Raw genomic sequence first — 13834 nt, 5'->3', positions numbered from 1 at the left:
GAGACTGATTCAGAATGCATTTGTCTATTAGGATAACCCAGGTGTCAGATCGGCTGGATTATCAACCTCTATTGTCACTGCTAAGACTGAAAAACATCTACTTGAAAAAGACACACATAACATATCTGTCTTGTAATGGTGGCTCCAAAAGATACATAAAAAGCAAAAAATGAAATCAAGATGTGTACAGGTACATTTTATTTATCTCACATCATGGGGCATTTGGAACAAATCTCTTACAATGTAAACACATTTCCAGTTAATTATTAAAGTGTTTAATTCAGATTTGAACAGATTTATCAACCTGACACACTTTCAGGTGGAATTAATGGGGATCAAGAACACTATTTTTTAAAAACACACACCTGTGTCCTACTTAGAATATCCTAGAAAGCCATTGGCTCCTCTCGTTCATGTGCCATCTTCTTCCCATTCCACAGATGAGCACTTACAACCTCTTTGTTTCCTGCCACCTCACCTCCTCTGTATTCATTCTGTTCCAATTATCTCAAGTGTTAAATCTGCAATGGGACTGGTCCTCTGAATATTTGATGTTGCTAATCCTACATGAGTTGAGCCACTGTTACTGTTGCTGCTACAGCTCTGCGTGAGCTTTCATTCTATATCTTTACTGGCGTGGTTTGTGGTGGCAACAGCAGAGTAAAGCAACAGCATCTTATCTGCTAAAAAAACACACATTGGTTCCTCTGCTCGACTAACAATTGGTGGAAATGATGGTGGTCTAGTGTCAAAAGAGACACCTGGGTCAGAGAGTTGATCCCAGTTGTATCAATCACCACATTTCCTGTTATACCAGCCTATGAGCAAGACATTGATTGTTGCATACAATATAAAGCTGGGCATAATGAAAAAAAAAAATCAAATTTCATGATATTTTTACCAAATACATCAATGTCGATATTGCAGCGTGATTGTAGGGTGAACTATTGGTGCTTTCATTAAATATTAAATCAGTAAGAGCTTTTTATAAATAATCACCAATAATGTGAATACAATGACTAAGTGGGTAAAGGCAAATAATAAAACTTCCAGGAAACCAGGAAAAGACAACACTTGTGTCATATCACAATATTACAATATCCAGAATTTAAGGTGATATCTAGTCTCATATATTGATGTTGATATAACATCTATATATTACCCAACCCTAATGTAATATGCCATAAATGTTATCTTTTCTGAATGTCTGTTGAGTCCACACAGCATTCCGGAATGAGAGTAAAACGTCCTCTGGTTTATTGGCAATTGTCTTGGGCAGCGCTAAGTGCAGCACGGAGCAACAGCCATCCATCCATCCATCCATCTTCATCCGCTTATCCGGTATCGGGTCGCGGGGGCAAGCGCTCCGTAGGGGACCCAAACTTCCCTTTCCCGGCCACATCAACCAGCTCCGACTGGGGGATCCCGAGGCGTTCCCAGGCCAGGTTGGAGATATAATCTCTCCACCTAGTCCTGGGTCTTCCCGAGGCCTCCTCCCAGCTGGACGTGCCTGGACAACCTCCCTAGGGAGGCGCCCAGGGTCATCCTTACCAGATGCCCGAACCACCTCAACTGGCTCCTTCTACGCGAAGGAGCAGCGGCTCTACTCCGAGCTCCTCTCGGATGACTGACTTCTCACCCTATCTCTAAGAGACGCCACCACCCTCCTGAGGAACCCATTTCGGCCGCTTGTACCCTGGATCCTCTTTTCGGTCAGGACCCAACCTTCATGACCATAGGTGAGGGTAGGAACGAATTGCCCGGTAGATCGAGAGCTTTGCCTTCGGCTCAGCTCTCTTCGTCACAACGGTGCATAAACGGAATGTAATACCGCACCGGCTGCTCCGATCTCCGACCAATCTCACGCTCATGGTCCCCTCACTCGCGAACAAGACCCCAAGGTACTTAAACTCCTTCACTTGGGGAGCAACAGCGCTTCTGCAAAATAGCCTCACCAAGGAACTTGTTTTGGTTGAACGTGCACATTCAAAGGTTGTTTTAGTCGTAGAACAGAAAACTCAGACTGGAAAGATAGTCTAGCTAGCTGTCTTAATTTAAACTGCAGAGATCCGAGGAGCAGTTAACTATAGTCCTCAGAAAAAGATAGAGGGGAAAGTTCTGTGTTTGAGGCTGATTGAAGCTCCACAGGAGTACAGTTTGTTGTCCCTAATAAGGAAAAGACAGTGAAAAATATCCATTTAGTTAATTGGAAGTCTGAATGAGCCATTAGCGCATAATTGAGGCTGCAAATAGAGGTTTCATGAATGGAAAATGATCATGTCATTACCCCGCCCTAATCAGTCATTTATTCTGTAAGAAGACAACTCATGATTGTGCTGCATATTAAAATATGACAGTTGGCTGTTGTTGGCCAGCAAACAACACTGATCGGTCAAATGCACATCTGCAGGTTGTTAATTCAACAATATGTACAACACACAGAGTGTGACAGAGTTGCATCTCTGATATTATGCATTCCAAGAAAGGCATATTTTATTAATTTATTATCCAGGATCTCTTATATTTCTAGTCTGCAAATGAGCATCATTGAAGTACTTCAATCGGTTTTTAACTGCTACACTACATAGTGATAGTGTTGAAGCGGTGTGCATTGGGCACTAGTAACAAAGATACCCAGCATCTTATGAGTTTGGGAAGTTGTATATTGTAAATATTCGTATATATATTTGGGGAGTTATTTTTTGAGGACACAAAAACAAAATTGTAACGAATTTATCATCCAATAAATTTTTATTGCAAATTAGGAATGTGTTTGTCTTCTTCAATGCAAGTTGCTGATGTTAGCATCCCAGATAAGTAGTAACAGCATTTCTCCCAAGGCTAAAGAGTGTCATTGGCTAACAAAATGGATGCGTGGTAACAGTCAGTATAGGCGATTTGTTCTTTTACGGGGTACGGATTTGTTTTGTTCAACAGCGCCCAGTTCAACCAGCAAAATTGACGTTCATCAGCTAAAAATGACAACCCTGCTTTTGTAAACCTCTGCGTGAAATCCATGACCCACTGTTTCATAATTACCACAAATTTCAATCTACCACCGTTAACATTGTAAATGGCATAGACTGACTGTGGGGCTTATAGCAAATGGTCAGTTTGAATTTTTAAAGTCTTGTTTTCAGATTGATTGCCAATTCCTCATCTATCTAGCAACATTAAAATGCTTAATCAAATATGCCACGGACATGCTTCTTTTCTCTTATAATGGATGAGAATTTCCCAAGTTTTTTTTTTTTTCATAATGGCCCACTGGATAATCACACTCAAGGACACACACATAAAGTCATTTACATCCTGTCACGTCGTCTAAACTGGCGTCTCAGTAAAGAACATCTGACTTTGTTTCTAGTTCCACTCGTTTGCATCTGCTTCAAAAGGTGTCGTTAGATTAAAGAAAGCCAGGATACCGCACTAGGCTGCTCAGCTGTTGGAATTTGAATGAGACAGATCCACATGAGAAGATATTTGGATTTCACATATTTGTGTTGATGTGAAATACAAATATGTTGATATATGTTGATAATGTGAATAAAAAGCTGTAAAGTTTCCAACAAACACTGACCTCTTACAAAAACACTAATTACATTTTATTTCTTAAAACAAAAATCAATGACGTTACCTGACCAAACCCTTTTTTTGAAGGCCTTTATAACATATGGTATTTTGTTTTGCTCTTTTTTGGTTTTTTACTAAGGTTGTTTGTTTTGTTCTTGTGTAAAAGTGTTGGTGGGGTTTTTCCTTAAATTATCCTCAGTTTGACATTTTGGGACATACGCTTATTCATTCTTGGCCGTGAGTTAGGCGAGAAGGTCAATATCCCCACAAGCACGTGTTCCAATAATGTCAAACTATTTCTATTTTTCTTTTTGGAGAATAAGACTGGGCAGTGATCCTTTGAAAAAGTGTATTCCGTTTTTACTTGTATTATTATGATATTCTCTTTCTATACCATGTCTTGATGTCAGAAGCTTGCATGCAACCTAAGTCTCAATGCCTTAGCACAAAGCTATGTATTTGGTCATGCCATTGTGCTTCATACATGTATGGAAATGCAAGCCTATTTCAGCGTAGGCCTCCACACTATACCACTGTAACAGTTCAACATTAAATTATCTTTGCTATGCACATTGGGATTAATCATTTATAATACTAGTTTGACTGCAACCATTTTTTCCCTCAGTTCCTGTGCCATTTCTGTCACAGGTTGCATATTATTGCAGCGAGATGGTTAGCTGTGAGAAATGGGGGTGCAGTGCTTACCTGATTTAATATTATGCATAAAAGCCCTTGCGATGGGGATGCCAGTCTGATGTCGCTCATTAATTCTTCAGTTCAGTGGGCTGTGGACAGACACAGCAGATTGACAGGGGATGAGGAGACTTCACCAATGTCTCCTTAATGCTTTGAAATGGGAGTATAGTTAAGCTTTGATGCCTCCTATCGCTAAATGGACGCACCCCCCAACCTTCCCCCACACACGCACCCACCCTCTCTGCATCGTATCCTACCCCCCATACACACTGGCAGTCAGTCATCCCAGTATGAATACATGAATACTGTAAACTGTAGTGACAGAGTAAATTACTCAAGCCACAGAATATCAAAATGCTTTGTGACTTCCTGTGAGTGTGAATGCGGAGATCATGAGACTTGGTTTGGTACAACCCGGAGGCAGTTGGGGTAATTTTTCCAGGTGCAGCAATCATTGCAGTCCCATTTAATTCCCCTATGTGTTCAATTACCAATCATTTTCTTCAAATCACTTCGTATTTTTAGAGCTTAGCAATTGCACAGTATTGATCAGTGGCAGCACTTATGTAGATGTTCCTGCATTATGAATCTTAGATAAATGACTTGATTGCCTCCTCATGGTTTTCTTGCCTGACACCACACGCACACACATGCACGCACACACACACACACACACACACGCACGCACGCAGGATCAACTATGTTGTTCTCTGCAGGGGACATTACCTTTTCTTCACAAAGAGCACATTTTATGACAGAACAGCAGAGAGATGCAAGTGTTGCTTTTGTGTCTCTCAAATCCAAACGTGTAAACTGCTGGTCCCAGGATGCATAATGCATGCTAACTGAGCCACATTGAGAGTGAATCACTGAAAACTTTGGAGCTAGGTGTGCTTGACACCAGAGGGGAGGACAGCAGAAACATGATATGGCTACTATGTTTTTTTTTGTTTGTTTGTTTGTATTTCCACAGAAAATGTGTCCTTGGCACTGAAAAGGCTCAATGCATAGAGGACGTCTATTGAATGCAAAAAAATGTTTTAACAAGATTCTACAGGCTCCGTAAGCCTGTACTTAGAGTTTGACCTGATGATGATGGTTAACAAAAAGTCAGGAAATCACTAAACGTATTGCAATTTCTCCTGAGGAGAACATGACACGTTTGCACCAAACTTAATGGCCATGCATCCACTAGTTTTCAACAAGTAGTTGAAATATTGGAGTACAGTACCAAGGTGGTGGAACAAATGACCATTGCCACGCGGAGCCCTGCTGCTTGCGAGGCTAGAAATCTACATTGTAAAGATTTATATTGACATGACAAAAGACAAAAGGGTTCAATAAGTTTTTTTTTTTAAATCTTTTTTATCAATATTGTTTTATTACAAATATCACAATGAACAAATACTGAACTGAAGGCCTCTTCAATGAACTTTACAGGGAAAAGCAGCAGGTTTGAGTTGAAAGCCTGCAACATTATACATATTATTGACTTTCCTTTCAAGGGTAGCCACTTAATGTGAAACATTTATCAGACAGACCATAAAAAAATGTATTTACAATAAATAGAAATAACAGTAAACAATATACATATGAATCTATTTAACATTTAAAACTTAATTCACACATGTATGATTTAAAGTAAGGGTTAGGGATTGACTCATGACTTACTTAAGTCAACAATGAAATTAAACAGGTATTCAACCACTCGAGGGATCAGAGTTTTGACTGTCTAGTGAGGTAAAACTGTTTCAAAAAGCCCTCCCAGCTCATGAATAATATGAGCTTTTGTGATAGCATAATTATATTTTCAGTGCTTTCAAATCTTCCAATGAAAGTTTTCTCAAAGTTTGTCATACATCTCAGGTCTGCCATACAATGCGGGCTACGGTACAATCAAATATTTAAACTCTGACCTTGATGGTTTGGTGATAGAAACATAAATAAGAAATTACAATAAAAATTGCTTACAGTACATTGACATTCAGTTTAAAAAAATCGTACAAAAAGTTACTGAGTTTACAAAGTGTGAAAAATATTGTATTTTCCCAATTATAAAAAAATGCCACCTTTAACGAGGCAAGTGAAGTCGCTTCATATGCTATGAAACCCAAGAACATGGAGTTGCGAGAGACACTATATAGTGTACATTAAGTTGTGGTGTTGGTGCTTTTTGGTCCACTTTTTTTCTGTGAATCAGTTTGAACCAATATGCTACTAGAATCATCTGCTATCAGAAGCCAGTGCATTGCTAAAAAAGAAGTCTAAAAACAGTGAAAGGTTTTGAATGGGTGAGGTCTTGTAATGAACGAGTTAAAGACCTATAGACATTCATGAAGTGATAGTTACAAGTTGTCTTAGCAATACTACAGAAGTCCTCAGCAGTAGCTATTTTATTCAAATTTTACAAACAGACATTTTTTATTTTATTTTTTACATTGCAGTAGCTCCTGAAATGCAGGCTACCGGATTTTAAAGTGTTGCTTATTGTATGTGTCCGCTAAACAGTTGTGACAGATAGGAAGGCGTTATGTACTTTAGAGCCCTCCGGAACTCTAGCCCCATGGCTCATCAGCTCCTGGATGGTCATCCAGTTATCCAGGATTTTTTTGTTTCGTTTCTTCATCATCTTTTTGTGACTGAGCTCCAAGATATTGATCTCTTTCCTGCCCTCAGCTCCACTGGCTGGCCCCTCCTTTAGACACTCGAGGCGGCTCTTTTGCATGAACTCCCTCCTCTTCCTCTGCTCCCTGGCCCGTGCCAAGTGCTGCTTCCTCTCCTCTTTGCTCCAGTAGCGCCCCATCTTCATCTCGCTCATAGTGTCGTCATCTGTGGTCATGCCTCCGCTCCTCTCCTCTCTGATCCTTAGTGCCCGCTCCCTCAGGATGCGGTCACGAGCAGGCCTCCGGGCGACGTAGCGTGTGCCGTCAGCCCGTACCTTGACCTTCCACTCTAGACGGGGTTCCCCAGGGCGTCCGCTTCGATGAACAGGATCTCGACAGACACTGAGCAGACTCAACTGGCTCTGGGAATACTCCAGGGATGAGTGCTGCTGTAGCAGCTGCATGTAGCTCTGCAACACAGAGAACATTGTTAGCACAGAACTGGCTTCAGAGGTGCCTCACTCAAATGCGTATCAGTATTAGGTTGACACGTCTCTTCTTGATAGACCTACCTGCAGTTGCCTGGATCCCCCCTGGCCTTGATAGGGGGTTGTCTGATAACAACCATAGGGAAGCCCCCTCCTAGAATCTCTGGTCCTCCCTTTCTTCTCACACCACTCATCGTCTGCAGGCAGGGCAGGGTCTGATTCGGACCGGGAAGGGTTGCTCTGGTCTGGGCTGCTGGAGATAACAAAGCCTGGGTCTGCTGATCTGCTATGACTAGGTGTACCCTGGGGCTTGGGGATAGGGATGGGGCTGGATGGTGTGGAGGAAGCCAGTCTGAGGTTTTTCTGGTTGGTGATGCTGATGTGTCTCTGCAGAGAATGATCAGGGGATCTTTCCATACCTAGTGGTGTCGACCTTGCACTTTCTGCCGTGTTGTAGGCACTGGAGCTGTCCTTTTCTCGGATCCTGTCAATGTCTGACCGCTCCGGGTACTCGTGTATGTCGGCCAACCTGCCATGTCGCTTGTGTCCGTCTTTGGGGGTCCGTCCTGGCGAGCAGGACGCGGGTTGTGAGGGGTCCAGCTGGTTGGCCTGGCGGAGCTGATGTGCCTGCATGATGCTCTGGCACTCAAGCTCAATGCTGCGCAGTTCCTCATTTAGCATCCTTAACTCCTGCTCTACTCCATTTTCTCCTCCAACACCATCTATGCCATCTTCATCCACTTCATGCTCAGTGAGACTACACTCTATACTGTGTCGAATTGAGTACACCCCACACTCGCCTCCATTTCGGATTTGACACTTGAGCTCAAGGAGTTGCTGGAAGCGATTCTCTAAACCTAGGATCCCGCCTCCACTATTGCGAATACTGACTACCCCTTCATGGCCTTGGCCTTTGGACAATGTCCGTGGACTCTGGGTGTTCTGTGGAATTACAGTCCCCCGTCTTGTGTGTGGATTCTCTGCCCGCCATCGCTCCCTCAGGCAGTGGGCTGGGGTCCTCCTGTGGAGTCTAGCCAGCAGTGGTTGGTGCTCTGGACTGTCTGTACTGCGTCCAAACCCACTGTCTTTGTCTTGATTGTTGGAGGAACAGGTGGCTGTATCTGTTATCTCGTCTTCAGCTAGATGCTAGTGTAAAAAGAGAGTTAAAAACAATTAATCCTCCTCAAGGTCAATTTCATTTACTTGTAAGACCTTGTGTGTGTTTAAGTTCAGGATTGTGTTGCACTGTGAAGGGAGAGTGATCAGTCAACTATCCCTAGGCATTATGTCCATATATGAAAATTCTGCACCTTAGGATTTGTGTCCAATGCCAATGTTCAGTGCCATTGCAGGAAGCAGTATGCCTTACATGTAGAAAGTTAAGGTGGTTGATGTGTGTTTAGCAAGTCTGATTTAATGATGCAAACCAGCGTTTGCATCCATTCATAGACTTGCAGTTAAAGCTTGGCATTTCATTTACCATAACCTTGATCTTTCCATAACTTTAACCAGGAACTTTGGTTGCTCAACCTTCACTAACCATAGCCATGATCTTTCCCTAACCAACATGCACAGATATTGTAAGAAGCGCACATTTTTAAAATGTTTAATCTTTAAAAAGATTCCTGTGCTCTCACTATTCTTCCTCCCCCAACACCTTCTTTTATTTAGTCCTTCCTTCAGTCCTACCATGTGACCTCTCCTCCCGCTTTCCCTGGCACTCTTCTGCCTTCTGGAGACATTTTGTGTCAGTTAACACTCTCACCTCATCTCCCCTGTCACATTTGTGTTTCTTCTGCTTCCTCCTCTCCTCCAGGATCTCCATCTTCAGCTCCTCCACGAGCTCCTGTTGCTCATCATCCAGCCATACCTCCTCCTCCAGCTGAAATCACAACATCTTGTCAGAATCCTGTCTCTGTGAGTGTTTGTGTGTGTGTGTAGGAACTCCAGACAATCATGCTGACAGTTTGCATGAAAGCAAAATGCACTTAGCAGGAAGGTCTTTGACATGACATTTCAAGATAGGGCAAGGGAGTCTGTGTTGGTGTGTGAGTCTTTACCTGGATTTCTGGTCTTGTCACCAGTAGTATGATGCTCCTTGCTTCTTCACTTGACAACAAGGCAACGGCTTTCTCTCTGTCTTGCACTTCACAGCCATTTATCTGTACATCAAAGACAAGTATAAATGGTCATGTTGAGAAGAGGGAACTTGCAGAAATTCCCAACAACACACCCAAGAAAGGACCTGTAATTTTAACAGAATCATCCATTTAGATGACATTAATGGAAAAGATGGGTGTAATACAACTAACTATTGTTCCTATTCTTCCAAGACACACCTTGACTAATCAAATACTGACACCTTTTTCTCTCTCTCCTTCTTTCTGCACATCTGTCTCCCTCCATTAGTCTCTTAGTCTCACACCTTTCTTTCTCAAATCTCTCCATCTGTCTTTCCTCCTTTCTCCCAACACTTCTTCCACTCCACACAATCCTTAAAAAAGGCATGGGCAGGCTGCACACCCGGTAAGGGGAGTAAATTGCGAGTGCGTAGTTCGACCTCACAAGAGAGTCTGCTCTCAGCACACATTGAGACACACAATTAACTGTTCTTTGACAGGTGGCGTTCATCTTTTCCCTCACTAGACTAATGGGGCTGTCAGAGGAAGATAATAGGGCCAGCAGTACAGCAGGCCCTGCTACCCACATTTATTCACACTAGTACTACTACTTCTGTAGTGTTACTACAGAAACACTACTGTAAGAGAATGGAGGTAATCAGAGTGACACGTACAATAAATATGGAGTAGAGGTAATGTTGATACTGTTGTTTAGACTGGAAGTAAATTGACTGAACAGTGAATATCTCGCATAGTCTAATTTACATAAACTTACAAACATAATTTGTGTGAATGTCTTGCTCAGAGTAAAACATCATTGCTGTCCAATTTGGGCTTTACTGCATGATCAAATTCAACAATTTCTTTTAATTCACTTTGTCTTAATTCATACTTTAAACGTTTTGTCATTTTCTATTTATCTTTTTAGGGACAACACACATTTTGGATGCATGCATGATGATTTGAAATAATACATTTCCCAACATGCCATTGTTATGTATATTAAAAACTGGCATTGTGTGCATTTTCTTATTTGAAAAAATGCATTGTAATGGTGTAGGGTAAGTGAGGAGTACACTGATATTAGAGATATGTTGAGTTTGTCAGTGCATATTGTCCCCACCCATACAAACAAAACCACACAACTGTGTGTTAAAAAGGCATGCAGAAAAAGTGCCAGCGTACTAAAAAAGAACTGAGAGACTCTTCAGATGCAAAGAGGTCTGTAAGCTGTCAGCACAACAGCACAACTTACAGACAGCGGGGCACTAGAGGCTCAAATAGACTCTCAGGGTAAGGGCAACGGTCAATCAGATGGAGAGCAGTCAGAGATAGAAGGTGTTTTCAATGAATTCATCAACTAGTTGGGTGAGGTCAGGCATACAAGTGTGTGTCTGCTTGTACACACTCAAATATGCACAAACATTTAAAAAATAGGGGCTGAATTTCACAAATATCACAGACATGGCTCGCATAATTGTACTAAGGGTAAATGTTGGCATTCACACACTGTTTTGTGCCAAGGCTTTACAAGAAACAGACTACTTCTCATTAAGTGTTAATGAGGGACTGTTCACCTTGGATAGACACACCTGGTGCCACTAATTGGTCAAGAATGCAAAGCTTGACGCTTTGTTAATCCTGCATTCCAGTGGTGAAAAAAATGGGTAACAAAACTATTTTGTATCTGCAGTAGACTGGATACAGATAAAATCCAAAGTAGAAAAACTGTTTGTATGCAAGGTTGCAAAATGTTAGCAGTAACTACTATGTGTTTTCACTTAATGAGAAGGAGTAAGACAAAGACAGAGAGGAGTGATAGAGATGATGTAGTGCCTAGTATAACTGCCACTAAGGGCTTTAATTTCCCTGGTAAAACGAGGTGATTAAATATGCTTGCCTGGACCAGAGACACCAGCTGCTTAGCTAGCCTCTAAAAAGAAGTCTTAAGTCTTTCAGGCAGCTTGGAGGATCTACCAAGGCATGTTTGTTCAACTTATAAAAAGAAACAGGAAAAATATATATTAATATAATTTTTTTGTAAATATGATAGAAAACATCAAAGATGACCTTCAACCAGGGATGTGAAAAATACTGAGGGTCAAACCACTAAATGTGAGTTCATAACATGACCTAGTGTGAATATACTTTGGTGTCTGTGTAGAAAATAAGCACCTGTAGAATTCGATCTCCTTCCTTGATGCGTCCATCTCTTGCTGCTATGCTGTTTGGCTCCACCTGCATGAAAGAACATGAAAATCAATGCTGACAGCCGACCATTGTGTTTCTCCACCAGAAAAACCCCACTGATGTACTGCTCTCTAACCACTGCTCTCTCATCTTTGCTGTCAGGGAACAAGTCTGTTTTTGTCCATAAAGTGAAGATGCTTATTTTCTCGTTGACAACCTGGTATTCATATGTTACATGTTGCATTTCACAGGTTCTTGGCACAGACATTTGTGCTTTACCCTGAGTTTAGTAGCTTGTGACTGACACTGACTGAGGTGCATGCAAGTCCTTGACATATTAAACTATAAACTATTAAACTATATGAGTTATAAATGGAAAAACCCAACTAAATGGAAAAAAAGTGTTTGTGGCATAGACATGATTCTATTTTAGTTGAAGGAATTCACGTCTCATATTTTTCAAAATTTATCCCAGAGGAAATGCAACAACACTACAAGCTCTCAATAGCCATTTCATTTCATTTTTGTTTTTCTTGCATTAAAGATCAAGAGAGATAGCAACATGTGGAAATAGACAAAGGAATCACACGTCCCAATGTCACAGCGATTTTATCCATAAATACATTTTTAATGAGGGAAATTAGCATTCTTATCCTTTTTATCAAACATACAAAAATAGATGCGTTCTGTCGGTGGGAGACATTCTGTTGAAGTTCAGCGGGTTTTGTATTAACTATTCAGATTCTCCGTCTGGTTAAAGAAGAACAGGTGAAAACCAGAGAAATACCTGGCAGGGTTCACAGATTTGTATACACCAGTGTAGTGCCTGTTCAAAGCGTGCCTGTTCGGAATGGGCCGATTGCTTTGCCTCCTGTATTGCTGCTTGCAGCTTTCTCCAGAACCATTGCACCCCGAAATAACTTACAGAAGGTCCCCCAAATCACTTCATATGCAACTGTAGACTAGTCTAACTTGCTTGAATCGGCAACAAAAATGTATAATAGATATAGACACACAATGTCTGTTAACTGGTGTTGATGTTTACGCAGTATGCTGTATTGAGGTCAACACGTGCGTCTGGTGCAATCTAGCATCTACCTATTATGCACTGCATTTGTTATTATACCGCAGGAGTTAATATAATTGTGCTGGGCATCTTGGTTCACGCTGCTTCAGATTACGGAGCCTCCTAGTTTTAGTTTTATTATCTCTCTGCTACAGTAGTTAACACGCATTAGCCAGAAGGGCTAATTTCACTTATTTACTTTTGTGAATGTCTTTGTCAACCTGAACGTACCAACTAACAACAGTTCACAGTATGCCAGTGTGCTGTGCATGCAAGATGGACATCTTTAGCACTGCTGCAGCACCGGAACAACAGAGACTCCTGCCTTTTTATAGGTAGATGTAATTCTATAAAGACTGAAATGAGTTAAATTTCCTATTCTGACATTTATATCCTTAATTGCAGCATTCTAATCCTCTAAATCCTCCTTTTTTTGTTCATAATGGGATTGAAACTGCACCTGCAGTCAGACTTAACATTTTTCCTTTTTCAGTTTGTAGTGCTTGAAGCCCTCACAATTCCTTCTATAATTCAATAATTTGTTTTCATTTTGCCTTAACAATTGTGCAAGAGCAACTGTAAATCATTTGAATTTTAAAAAGAAGAATCTCTTTAATATGCCCACTCTTTGTTTAGTGTGTTTGGTATTCAGTGGGTACAGTATATGTGTCACTTGACATACTGTGGGGAAAGAGACGGTTGTCGCTCAGAGCTAATTAAAACCTTTTAAAAATGAAAGAGGAGGAATGATGTGGATGATGTGAATCACATTTCAAACCTGACTTACTCTTTGGCCACGTGGGGGTCGTTCAGAGTTGATATTTTATTGGCAAACACGTTTCTCTCCTTCTTCCCTCATTCAGTTTGACTTGCTCCCTTACTTAGAATGTAACGATGGAAATTCAAATGGGATTTCATGCCATCTTTTTTAGAACTTCCTGCTCCAAAGAAACTGATCATGGGACCCTGAGTTTAATTTACCAAACATGCAGCCCTATCTCTATCAGACAGATTATCAGTAATCAGTAGATATGTGATCGGAAAAGCAATTACGATTAAATGCTAAAAAGAAAACAGTGGTTATTGTGGTAACTCTTA

The 13834-nt window shown here is 41.2% G+C and overlaps 1 protein-coding gene across 2 annotated transcripts in view; it reads right to left on the bottom strand.

Moving 5' to 3' along the window:
- Positions 1 to 6081: 6081 nt before the first annotated feature.
- Positions 6082 to 13834, bottom strand: part of pdzrn4 (PDZ domain containing ring finger 4) — a 37073-nt gene continuing 29320 nt past the window's right edge. For both annotated transcript variants that reach the window (XM_032505422.1, XM_032505421.1), the window contains 5 exons: positions 11656 to 11718; positions 9421 to 9522; positions 9126 to 9242; positions 7445 to 8506; positions 6082 to 7342 (listed from right to left, as the gene is read on the bottom strand). In XM_032505422.1, coding sequence (XP_032361313.1) covers positions 6770 to 7342; positions 7445 to 8506; positions 9126 to 9242; positions 9421 to 9522; positions 11656 to 11718 — 1917 coding nt within the window. In that variant the 3' untranslated portion in view covers positions 6082 to 6769. The remainder of the gene's footprint in view (positions 7343 to 7444; positions 8507 to 9125; positions 9243 to 9420; positions 9523 to 11655; positions 11719 to 13834) is intronic.

This window comes from Etheostoma spectabile, chromosome 23, assembly GCF_008692095.1.
Source record: "Etheostoma spectabile isolate EspeVRDwgs_2016 chromosome 23, UIUC_Espe_1.0, whole genome shotgun sequence".
NCBI classification, from domain to species: domain Eukaryota; kingdom Metazoa; phylum Chordata; class Actinopteri; order Perciformes; family Percidae; genus Etheostoma; species Etheostoma spectabile.
This window is presented reverse-complemented; position numbering and strand designations above follow the sequence as displayed.